The 10967-nt window shown below is 56.0% G+C and overlaps 1 protein-coding gene across 2 annotated transcripts; it reads right to left on the bottom strand.

Moving 5' to 3' along the window:
• Window positions 1-128: 128 nt before the first annotated feature.
• Klc2 (kinesin light chain 2) lies at window positions 129-10143 on the bottom strand. 2 transcript variants are annotated; one of them, XM_028892876.2, is made up of 16 exons: window positions 9854-10143; window positions 8928-9166; window positions 6161-6391; window positions 6001-6070; window positions 5297-5519; window positions 4502-4589; window positions 4211-4312; window positions 3957-4130; window positions 3680-3779; window positions 2876-2925; window positions 2702-2769; window positions 2188-2296; window positions 1946-2104; window positions 1749-1873; window positions 1523-1580; window positions 129-1090 (listed from the first exon to the last, which is right to left on the bottom strand). In XM_028892876.2, the coding sequence occupies exons 2-16, from the start codon at window positions 9153-9155 to the stop codon at window positions 1007-1009; spliced, it is 1869 nt and encodes a 622-aa protein (XP_028748709.1). In that variant the 5' UTR covers window positions 9156-9166; window positions 9854-10143; the 3' UTR covers window positions 129-1006. The 2 variants fall into 2 exon arrangements, with proteins under 2 accessions (XP_028748709.1, XP_028748710.1); XM_028892877.2 differs by having other exon boundaries at window positions 9922-10143.
• Between the last annotated feature and the right edge of the window lie 824 nt (window positions 10144-10967).

Raw genomic sequence — 10967 nt, 5'->3', positions numbered from 1 at the left:
TATTAGTTCCAGCCTCAAGGGACAGGACATGATGTGTGTGTCCCTCACTCCTCCAGATTCCACCCCACCCTAGGGATGCTGGGTGGTGGTGGTGGTGGTGCTCTGGGCCTCCTCAAAACAAGCCCGGCTCAGATTCAAATTGTCTTTATTTCTACAGCAACATTTGAAAATAGAGAGCAACTGCCTCACCCAACAAATGGGGTACCCCTCCTACTGCGGGTGTGTGTGTGTGTGTGTGTGTGTAGAGGGGACATCAGAAGCTGAGGCAAGGAAGGCGTGGCAGGATGGCTCAACAGGCCGTACCCAGGGCGGGGTAGGGCCATGCCTGGGCGGGGCTGGGTGGGAAGGACGGTGCATAAATCCGAGAAGCAACACTTTTGGCCCGGAGGTGGAGGTGTAGGAGTCCGGGCATCTGCAAGGTTGGGTAGAGCACATCCCTCCAAGACCAGGATAGCGAGGAGGTCGGGGAACCTTTTCGGGCGGCTCTGTTCCTAGAACTTGGAGCTTGAGAGATACCACCACTCGGAATGGGGATGATTTAAGGCCTGGGCGGTACCACTGGAGAAGGGAGAGGCAGGTGGTGGCCCGGGACTACCGTGGACTGAAGGGAGGACGACTGAGAGGATGACACGGCCAATAACTTATTTCTCTATATACAGAAGCAACGGCCGGGAGCTGGGGGGGGGGGGGGAGATGCTGAGGGACAGCAAGTATCTAGTGTTCTTGGCTTTAGGGGCTGGGTAGGCAGGCCACCACTCCCACAGGCCCTGAACATAGGAAGAGAGGCCCCCTGCTGGAAGGAATAAATAAGGAGCAGAGTTGGAGTGGCAGGCCCGGCCTCCAGGGCCCCGGCTGAGATGACAAGGGAAGAGGTTACCCTGAGATTGAACAGAAAAGACAGGGGTCCTTGGGAGGGGCAGGCAGGACAAGCAGCAGGCCCATGCGCAGGGCTGGGGTAAAGGGTCATGTCAGATGAAGGCTCTGTCGACTGGCTGCCCCTTCAGCTTTAGCCTACGAGGGAGCTTCTTCTGGAGAGGTCCATGGAGCTGGAGCTCAAGGTACGGCTGTCGGAAAGAGCGGTGCCTCCAGGCTGTGGGCAGAACACAGAGGGCATGTAGCTCAGACTCGTGCTACTGGGAAGGGGAGGGGGGAGGGAGGGAGACCACACGAGTGAAGGATGACGAAAGGGCCGACCCAAACCGAGTCCCTCGTGAAAACCCAGCGAAGCACAGGCTGGCCAGAGTTCCAGTTTGGCTCACACCTGGGGCCTGAGAGCGTCTCGCTGTTCCTGGCTGACTGCTTATCTGCCCCGTGCAAGGGCTATGTTCCCTTTTCCTGCCTGCCCCAGTTGTTCCCACCTATCTCCTCCCTGCCCTGCTCCGGGCCTGGAACCAGACAGAGCTATTGATGGATGAAGAGTCACCGGAAAGCTGGGTGAGGACAGACACAGACCAAGGGCCTCGAACCCTGGGATAGAGACCTGGGTCTAGGCTGCCTAATGCCAGATACCCTCCACTCTTACCTGAACTGGCTCTTCCACACTCTTGTTAAGGAAGTTGAGAGAGCTAGCCCTCTTCATCCTGAGGGAAGAGGAGGACCAAGATTTGTTCATGGTGAGACAGTGAAGGGACATCAGGATGGTCTTGGCAGGGAGGGCAGAAGAAAGCAGACTTGCAGGGCAGTGTTTCCTGAGAGGAATGGGAAATCACTTGGGAGCCCACAGGACACGATCAGGGACAGAAACTCACCTAGAATTAGGGGGCTCCTGTGGGCCACCCCCCTGCAGCTTCCTCACCAGCATCTCACTGCTACGTCTCAGGGCATCCCTGAGCTTCCCAAAGGAGCCACTGCGCCGCAAAGAGCCGCCGCCATCCTGTGGGGGAAGCACTGTCTCTAGGTCCTATTTTCTCTGTAGTCTGACAAGCTATCTCAGCCCCATACTCACCCCACTCCACTCAGCTGCAGGCCCCGACTCCTCCAGGTCAGACTCCGACCGAGGCCCAGCACCCCCAGACACATCTCGGCTGCCACGGCGGTCTCCTCGCCCACCACTCCCATCTTTTAGCAGCTCCACCACCTTGGTCTGGCTGGCAGGATCCAGGCCCTGAAAGGGGACAGGAAGCATCAGACCCTGACATGTGGGGCCTCAAAGGTCCCTATTCGCCCCGCTCCACCGTGGAGCCCCACCTGCTTGCGGCTGCGGCTGGCACAATCTTCCAGTGTGTGTGCAGCTTCCAGCTTGCCCTGGCGCCGGTACAAGGCGCCCAAGCTTCGAAGAGTGGTGTTGACTGTGGGACTGTGGACAGAGCAGGGAAGTCTTAAAAATCTTTACCCAACAACCAGCCTACATGAGGCTCTGGGGACCAAACATCCAGAATCTGGCCTTTCCTATTCATCCAACCCTGTGGTATACCCACTGGTCTCTCCCATCCTGAGAGAACCACTCTAGGGCCAGAAACCTGGCCAGGCCCTAGAGTTCTAGGACACTGCCACCAGGACGAGAAGCTGGGAGACCCAGCAGTGAGTGAACCAAGCTGTCTCAGTGCAGAAAGTCTTCTTGGGTTCGGGTCTTGAGGGATGATGAGCTAACAGAAGAGAGGTGTCTCAGAGGTGAAAGGATAGTGAGACCTGGGTCTTACTGACCAAGGATACTGTCTCCTTGGTACTCACTTTACCCCAACCCAAACCTATCAGCCCTCACCTGTCAACTTTACAGGCTTTGTACCAGCTGCCATATTCCCCATAGGGGGCGTTGTCCCGGCGCTTATCCTGAGGGAAAGACCAGTCAGTTGGAATGGAGGAAGCTCTCAGCTCCAGACCTCACCCAGCCTCATACCCTCCCACATGTGCAAGCTATACCCACAGTGTCCCTTACCTTGCTCTCCTCTCGTTCCTCTGCATGCATCCAGATGGGCTTGTTCTCTCCTAGGAGGAAATAGGAGACTGTAACCTACCTGCCATATAGGTCTTTCCAATTAGGCTGGACAAGGGACTCATGTCTGGGGAAGGGGACAGGGGTATGTAGGAAGGACCAGGATTAGGCTTTGTTGAAAAAGAAGACCCTCCCTTCCCTGTACCCAGATGACCAGGCCACAGGTCTGTGTCAAATGGCTCTAAATGAAGTGGGGTCAGGAGTGGGGTGGCAGCCCTAACACACCTGAGACCAGAGACTAGTGACACACTTGAATGAGGGGCCAGGCTGAGGGACGGGGATCAGGAAATGGCTAGCCATAGCGGCCAGAGGCTGTTTCTGGAAAGAAAGACATTTGGGCCAGCCCTCGAAGTAAACAGCAATTGTCACACAGACAAAGGAGGAGACTGAGTGTGGTGGCGCACGCCTTTAATCCCAGCACTCGGGAGGCAGAGGCAGGCGGATCTCTGTGAGTTCAAAGCCAGCCTGGTCTCATAGTGAGTTCCAGGACAGCCAGAACTACATAGTGAGACCCTGTCTCAAAAAGGGAGGTGGGGGGTGGGGAGGGTGACTCAGCATGGAATTTGCCAATTTGTCTGGCCAGGGCAATGAATTAGGTGAGTGGGCTCCTGTGGGAACCATCCAGAGGTTTTCTTTTCTGCTGGCCTCTAGGCAGGATGGTCTGCAAGGTCATTACTGTCCTGGGTGCTCCTGGCTGAGCAGGCCTCTGTTGAATGAACTGGAGGCACAAGGCAGCCATGGACTCACCGTTGACAGAGCCAAATTCCTTCTCATGAGCACGGGTAAGGATCTCCTTGTACAGGGTCTCTGCATCCTGGTACTTGCCCTGTTTCAGGTAGCAGGAAGCCTGGAGAGGAAAGACAGTGGGTAAGCAGCACGCAGGGCCCTTAGTTTCCTTCTCCTTCCTCCTAGACATCAGCCCTCCTCCCTGCCCCCTCCTCCCTGCCCCCCTCCTCCCAGCCTCCCTGCCTCCTCCTCCCTGCCCCCCTCCTCCCTGTCCCCCTCCTTTCCAGCCTCAGAGCACCAGGTTGTTCTTGGTCTTTGCCACATTGGGGTCGTCAGGCCCAAGGCGTGTGGCGTAGATCTCCAGGGCACGCCGGTAGTAGTACTCCACCTCCTCAGCCTTGCCCTGGTTCTGGCACAGCAAGGCCAGGTTGCTGAGCTGCTTGGCCACATCTGGGTGAAACTTGCCCAGGACCTGGGAAGGGTCAGTGGCTGGGTCAGAGTTGCTCAGACTGCGCTGTCTGGCCAGCAGGCCTAAGCCCTGTCTGCTCCCACCTTCTCCCGGATCTCCAGGGCTCGCTTGCACAGTGGCTCAGCCTCTTTGTACTTGCCCCGCTTGCCATACAGAACAGCCAGATTGTTCAGGGTTGCAGCCACCTAGGGGTAGGAGAATGGAGGGGCCTTCACTTAGAAGGCGGAAACTCGGGGACATGTGAGGGATGAAGGGCAACACTCAATCCAATCCCCACCCCCCCACCCCCCCACACACCGGAGCTGAGGCCCGAACCCAGGGCCTTGCCTAGCCACTGAGCTAAATCCTCAACCCTCAATCCGATTCTTACTTACAGCTGGGTGGTCCTTGCCCAGTGTCTTCTCTCGGATGGCCAGGGCATCATTGAGCAGGTGGGCAGCATCCTTGTACTTGTTCTGGTCCCTGGGAGCAGGCAGGACATTCAGGGATGTCCTCCAACCTGAATCCTGACCCCAGGGGCCTATAGTCCCCATAGGCACTCCTCCTGAGGCCACTGATGAGTGGACATGATTGGAGTGCAACTCAAAGCATCGGAGGCCTGGACAGCCCTACCCTTGAGAGCTCTGGGGGCATTAGGCAGTTTATCACAAATCACTAGGGACCCACCTCATACCCAGGCCTCTGAGCAACACTCAAGTGACCCCCAGTGCCTTGGCTCACTGTCACTTCCTGCCACAGAAACCCCGTCCGTCACCCATTATGAGTTCTGGGCCAATCTGTGTTCCCACCCACCTTTCTTCCCTCAACCTTTCCCTGTCTTTCTAGGGTCTCACGTATCCTAAGCGTTCCTTGAACTAGCTGTGTAACCAATTCCGACTGTCTTGCTTCTACCTCCTAAGTGCTGGAACTACAGTGTGGACTTCCAACCAGCGCTTCAAAGCCTGTTCTCAAGCCTGGGTGCCTCGAGAAGCTGTGCTGACTCCCAGTGACCTAATGTTTTCATTTGTCACCCTGCTGTTCTTCACAGACAACCTTTTCTTAAGACTCTAATAGACAGGTTTATTTCCAGTTGGAGGCCAGCTCGACATATGTGGACCCTTCTTTCTCTCCTGCTCAATTGCCCCTTGAGACATCCATCTGGTGTGCCCACACAGCCAGAGGGCCCTTACCGATAAACCAATGCCAGGATGTTCAGCATAGTGGCCACATCAGGGTGGTCATGGCCTGATGTCTTCTCCAAGTCCTCCAGTGCCTGCTTGCAGAGGGGCACGGCAACCTCATAGCGGCCTTGTGAAGCATACTGTATTACCAGATTGTGGAGGGTACGGAGTCGTGCTGGTATTTCATAGCCCCCATGTTGTGCAGCTACATCCCCTCCTCCAGGGCTGGGAGCTACAGGGCCAAGGACAGGAAGTTAGATGTACCTTTTCCTTTCTGAGCTAAGCTGACATATGTCAGCCTAGCCTTTTGCTCATGTGTTCCTGGGCAAGTCACCAGTCTGCCTTAGCTTCTGCACATACAGAGTAGGTTTAGTTATTGCACAAGAAATGAGTCCCAGACCTTCATCTCATCTGCACTGTGAGTGAGGCAATCATGGCCCAGCTCAGCAAGGTCCTGCATGAGTCTCTCTGACTGTCTAAGGAGGCCCAGAAAGAGACTAACAGTAGAGCCAAATTCAGATCCTCCAGACCTGCTAAGCATGCCTCCACCTGCTCCCCTCAGAGCTCAGGGACCTAAGATGCAACAGGGAGATTTGCTTTTTAAGCCCTAATATGCTGGGATAATGGGATTGGAAATACTCCATCTCCTGTGTCCTTTAGGACTTTACACAACTGTTCTTTCCCTTAACCCAGAGCTAACTGCCCTTCTGTACCTGGGCTCTGCTCATCCTCATTGGGAAACAGGTCATCCAGGGAGTCTTTGGGAACATCACCCTTCTCCTCCTGGAAAGGAAGACAGGAAAGAGTGTCAGAGAAGTTGGCTTAGGTGTCAGTGGGCATGTGGGCACTAGACGTTGGCCAGCTGAGGCTCACATTTGGGGAAGCATCTTCATCCAGCTTGCGGATCTGGCTCATGAAGAGCAGGTGCTGCTTCTCCTCCTCCAGCTGAGCCACCGCCTGCTCACTGCGCTGCAGCTTCTGCTGTGTCCCCGCCAGCTCCTCACGCAACCACTGGTTCTCCTGGACCAGGCGCCGCACCTGAGCCCGCAGCTTCTGCTTCTCTGACTCCACGGCCCCCAGATGGCTTGACAGTGCCAGGATCACCTGTGCAGCCAGCCAGATGAAGGTCAGAGCCCTGGCCATCCCTTAGCCGGTAATTACAAAAAACCTGGCCCTGGCTGAGAGTAGCTGTTGGTATTAGTTCTGAGCTCTCCCCAACCCAGGGCCACAGACTTCAGTCTAGAGCTCCAACCCAAGAGGAGGTCTGGTAATTTTGACTGCCAAGATCCTTGTGGGACCTCTGAGCTCCCAGACTCTTCCTTTGTTTCCCTTCAGTTATCCATTCCACCCACTGCAGCCATGACCAAATACAGCACTGCTTCCTGCCCAGGCCTAGTGCTTGCTCCAAGAACCCTGATAGGTGGCTGACAGGCCACAGGCAGACCTCATCCTGACTTCTGCTGAGCATCTGCAGCACTCTCTGCCTGCTGAAGTGGAGGGAAGCAGCACCTGTCCAAAGTCCCCAGAGTCTGAAGAACCAACCACAGGGACAGGTGAGGGGATCCACTGGTCCTCAGCCTCCACACCCAGCTCTTTCAACATCTGACGCCCTTCTTGATTCTCCAGGCCCTGTCTATCATGGGACCTTGGCAGAGGCTATATTCTTCTGTATGCTTCTTTGCCTCTTTTCAGGCATGCTTGACCCTCCGCTCCATCTCCATTGCTGGTACCCTTTATGCGATTCTGTTCCCGGTCTGTGGACGCCTGCACACTAGTGAGAGTGGAGCCCCTGAGTCCCTTCTGTAGCCGACAGCCGAGTGGCTGAAGAGGTGATACTGCCTTTCCAGAAGGGTGGGCAGTCCAGGACACTGCACTTTTTAATTTGTTTGCATACACTTTAAAATTTAATTTAATTTTGTTTTTCTTTTAAGACAAGTTTTCTTTGTGCAGCTCTGGCTGTCCTGGAACTCTCTGTAGACCAGGCTGGCCTCAAACTTAGAAATCCACCTGTCTCTACCTCCTGAGTGGGATTAAAGGCGTGTGTCACCACACCCAGCTGTTTGAAAACATTTTAGGGACAGGTGTTTTCATAACCACTAGCTTTTAAAAAAGTCCCTATGGCACATGCTTTTTATCCCAGCACTCAGGAGGCAGAGGCAGGTGGATCCCTGTGCATTCAAGGCAGCCTGGTCTACACAGCAAGTTCCAGGACAGTCAGAGCTGTGTAGAGAGACCCTGTCTCCCACAAAACAAAATAGTCCCTAACCAACCTGGAAGTATATACACCAGACGGCATGATCACTATTTTAAAGACAAGGAAACCAAGACAATACAAGCCGCCCAAGATTTCTGAGACCAGGCAGTGGCTTGGCCAAGAACCAAAGAGAACAAACCCTTCCCACGGAATCCAACCCCTCCCTGTCCAACAGCCCACTGCATGGGGGCCAAAGCAGAACTCCGAAATGATCCAGGTTCTGTCATCCCTGAACTTGCCAAAAGACAAAACTTGCAGTTGTCCTGCGTCTTTCCTCTCTCTTCGTCCCCAGGTCCTGCCGAGCCTCCTTCCAGAGTATCTAGAACTGGTGTCTTCAGGGCTTCTCCTCTAATCAAACTTCCATCTCTCATTTGAAACCCAGCAGTGGTTTCCTAATCACTTGTTCCGAGTCCATCCTTGACCTACTAATGTTAACTCTCCATAGTTCACAGAGTTTTCAAAGCCTAAGGCAGACTATGTACCCTCCAAAGGCTTCCTGATATCCCGGACATACGCTGGCTTCTGTTCCCTACGGCCTCTCCTGTCCCTCTCTCCCTCTCCATAAGTTCTAGTCAGACAGTTCTTCTTTCACTTCGAGCACGACTTTTCCTCCCTTGAGCTCTTTACCCATGTGGTTCTCCCCACTTGCCTCTTCTGGCCCAGTTCCTCCTTCAGGTCTTGAGTTAATGTCATCTTTGAGAAGTCCTGCCTGACCAATAGACAAGACCCCCTACTATAAACTATCACAAGATCTTGTCTTTGGATCACTGACCACAATTTGTTTTAAGCAATTAATCGAGAGAGAGAGAGAGAGAGAGAGAGAGAGAGAGAGAGAGAGAGTGAGAGCGAGCGCGAGCGAGCATGAAGGACATGTGCTTCTCTTCCCCTATTGCACTGTGGGGGGAAATCTTAATTTTATTTGGAGGGGGCAATAAGATGAGACAGGGTGTCACCATGTGACCCAAACTGGCCTGGAACTTGAAATCCCCCTGCCTCCGCTGCTCAAGTGCTGGGATTACAGACACCACGCCCAGTGAGGACAAGGATCTTGTCTGCCTTGTTGAATTCTGCATCCGTGGCATTACCAGACTGTCTGGCGCACACCAAACAAGTGATAAACTACAGAACTTAATGAATTAATTGAAGCATTTCTGTTCTCCTCTGCCATCTAGTCTGTTAGGTAGAATGGGGCCTGGTTGGCATAGCTTTGTGTGGAGGTAGGGGTGCCCACCTGGGCAGGGCTGGCATCTCCAAAGTCTATTCCTTTAACATTACTTATTGTCCTAACATAAGACTCCAAGAGACAAGTGTTTCCTCGCTGAGAGTGTTCCTACATTACCAGGACCCTTCCAGTAATCTTCCACCTCAGCCTCAACACTGACCTACCTGAGCCTCCCCAAGCCCCAGCTCGATGGCCTCCAGGGAGCGGCGCAGGAGGAGGCACCGTTCCTGCGAGCCTGGTTCGGCCTCGGTTGCCTCATGAGAAGCCAGGGGAGCCAGCAGGGCACGGTGCTCTCCGCGCAGGGTCTCTAAGCCCTGGATAACAGCCTTGGTGCCCAGCACGATCTCGTCCTGACTCAGCTTCTCCTCCCGCGGAAGCACCATCGTAGCCATGGTCCTGCCGTCTGTGAAGGTGAGGGGCGGGCAGGCGGGCGCCCGGCCAAGGGCCACACCACCGTCCACCCCAGGTTAGGTAAACACCGGGAGGTCCCCAGACGCCTAGGTCCCCACGGGTGCCCAAGATCCCCCAGCCCGCAGCTCGCACCGCGGCAGCACTCGGCCTACAGGGGGCGCGCCAGGCTCGTCTCGCCTAGGGAGACGCAATGCGGTGTGGCTAGCGAGGCTGGACTCCGATGCTGCCCTAGACCCCCGGCTCAGGCAGGCTTGCGCAGCCCGGCCACCGGGCTTTCCCGGAACTGTCCTAGTCAAGACACAGAGCACTCGGGCCCTGAAAGGGGGGTCGTAGGCGTTCCCACGCCGGAGACCACAGCCCCTCCGGGCGATGGGGTTTCAGCCCAGTCCACAGCCCCCTCCCCCAGGGCAGGTGGACTCGTAGGGCCCCTCCCCCAGACAGGCTGAGCCCAGAGGCTCCCCCTTCCGCCGCCCCCTGGGAAGCTGCGGGTCCTGAGTTTCGGGACAGGTTTCTGCAGGCCGCGCCCACAGCGACCCCTCCCACAGGCGGCCAAACGCCCGCAGACCCTCCCGAGGAAAGGCCCCGCTCCCAACCCCAGCCCAGGACCGCGCCCCCTCCCCGCAGGCCGGTCGGGTCCTCCCACAGGCCGCGCCCACGACGACTCCTCCTCTAGGCCGACCTGCAGCCGCTCCTCACTGTCGGGCCTGACTCGGTCTCCCAGCCAAACCGGCCCGCGCCAACCTGCACCTTCTGCTCGGGTCTGGCTCCGGCTCCGGCTCCCGCCCGGCTTCACCCGGATCCGCGACCGTGAGCTTGTCTAGCTGCCTCCATCCCGCCGGCCTTCCCAGCAGTCTCCGCGCCGCCTTAAAGGTGAAGCCGCTACCTCGGCGGCGTCGGAGGGGGCGAAACACGTTCCAGCGGGCCAGTTCTCTGCCTTAAAGGGGCCCCGCGGGCCAGGCCGGCTCCGGGGTGGGGCCAACCCTGAAGGGACGCAGAAGGGGCGTGGCTGGGCTCGCCCCCTTGGACCCGGGCTTCCTGGTCTGTGAAACACCCACCCCGGAGCCCAGTGTCTGGACCAGGGATGATTGAGGAGCAATGACAAGGCCCGACCTCCTCGGAGTCTGGAGCGAGGCAGTCTACGTTTATTGAGGGCTCACCACTTGTCAAGTGCTTTGGTTGATGTCTTAAGTGCATTAACTTAATGCTCACAAAGGCCTGCTGAGCTGGGAACTACCATTACCCACATCTGATTCCCGTCCCTAGGCTTGTTTGTTTCTAGAGACGCCCCTCCTCCTGGCTTCGGAGTTGCCTGTGTCTCTGTAGAGAATCCTCAGCATTCGCGGGTTAGTTTGTGAGGGAACGGAAGGAGACTTCTGGTTAAAAGGGAGAAAGGGGTGAAAAGGAGTAGGCTGAGGACCCTGGAGAGAAGACCCGAGCTCCTGAGGGGAACATCGGAGCAGATACTGGAGTTATCTTTGGTTTGTGGTGGTGTCATTGGGGGCCTCAGATCAGATTCACCAACTCGGAAGGAAAGACCTCTGTACTGGCTAGTTCTATGTCAACTTGACACAAGCTAGAGCCATCAGAGAGGAGAGAGCCTCAACTGAGAAAATGTCTCCAGAAGATCGGCCGGCAAACCAGTAGAAGAGCATTTTCTTCCTGATTGTTGTGGGAGGGCCCCGTCCACTGTAGGTGGGGCCAGAAAGCGAGCTGAGCAAGTCAGTAAGCCGGACCCCTCCATGGCCTCTGCATCAGCTCCGGCTTCCAGGATCTGCCCTGTTTGAGTTCCTGTC

This window comes from Peromyscus leucopus, chromosome 1 (genome assembly GCF_004664715.2).
Source record: "Peromyscus leucopus breed LL Stock chromosome 1, UCI_PerLeu_2.1, whole genome shotgun sequence".
Lineage (NCBI taxonomy): Eukaryota > Metazoa > Chordata > Mammalia > Rodentia > Cricetidae > Peromyscus > Peromyscus leucopus.
This window is presented reverse-complemented; position numbering and strand designations above follow the sequence as displayed.

Coding starts and splice junctions, on each gene's coding strand:
- Klc2 (XM_028892876.2), bottom strand. CDS start 9,155: ATGGCTACGATGGTGCTTCCGCGGGAGGAGAAGCTGAGTCAGGACGAG. Junction 3,780..3,956: donor CAAAGACCAAGAACAACCTG/GTGCTCTGAGGC, acceptor TTTCCTCTCCAG/GCTTCCTGCTACCTGAAACA. Junction 2,297..2,701: donor AAAGCCTGTAAAGTTGACAG/GTGAGGGCTGAT, acceptor CTCTGTCCACAG/TCCCACAGTCAACACCACTC.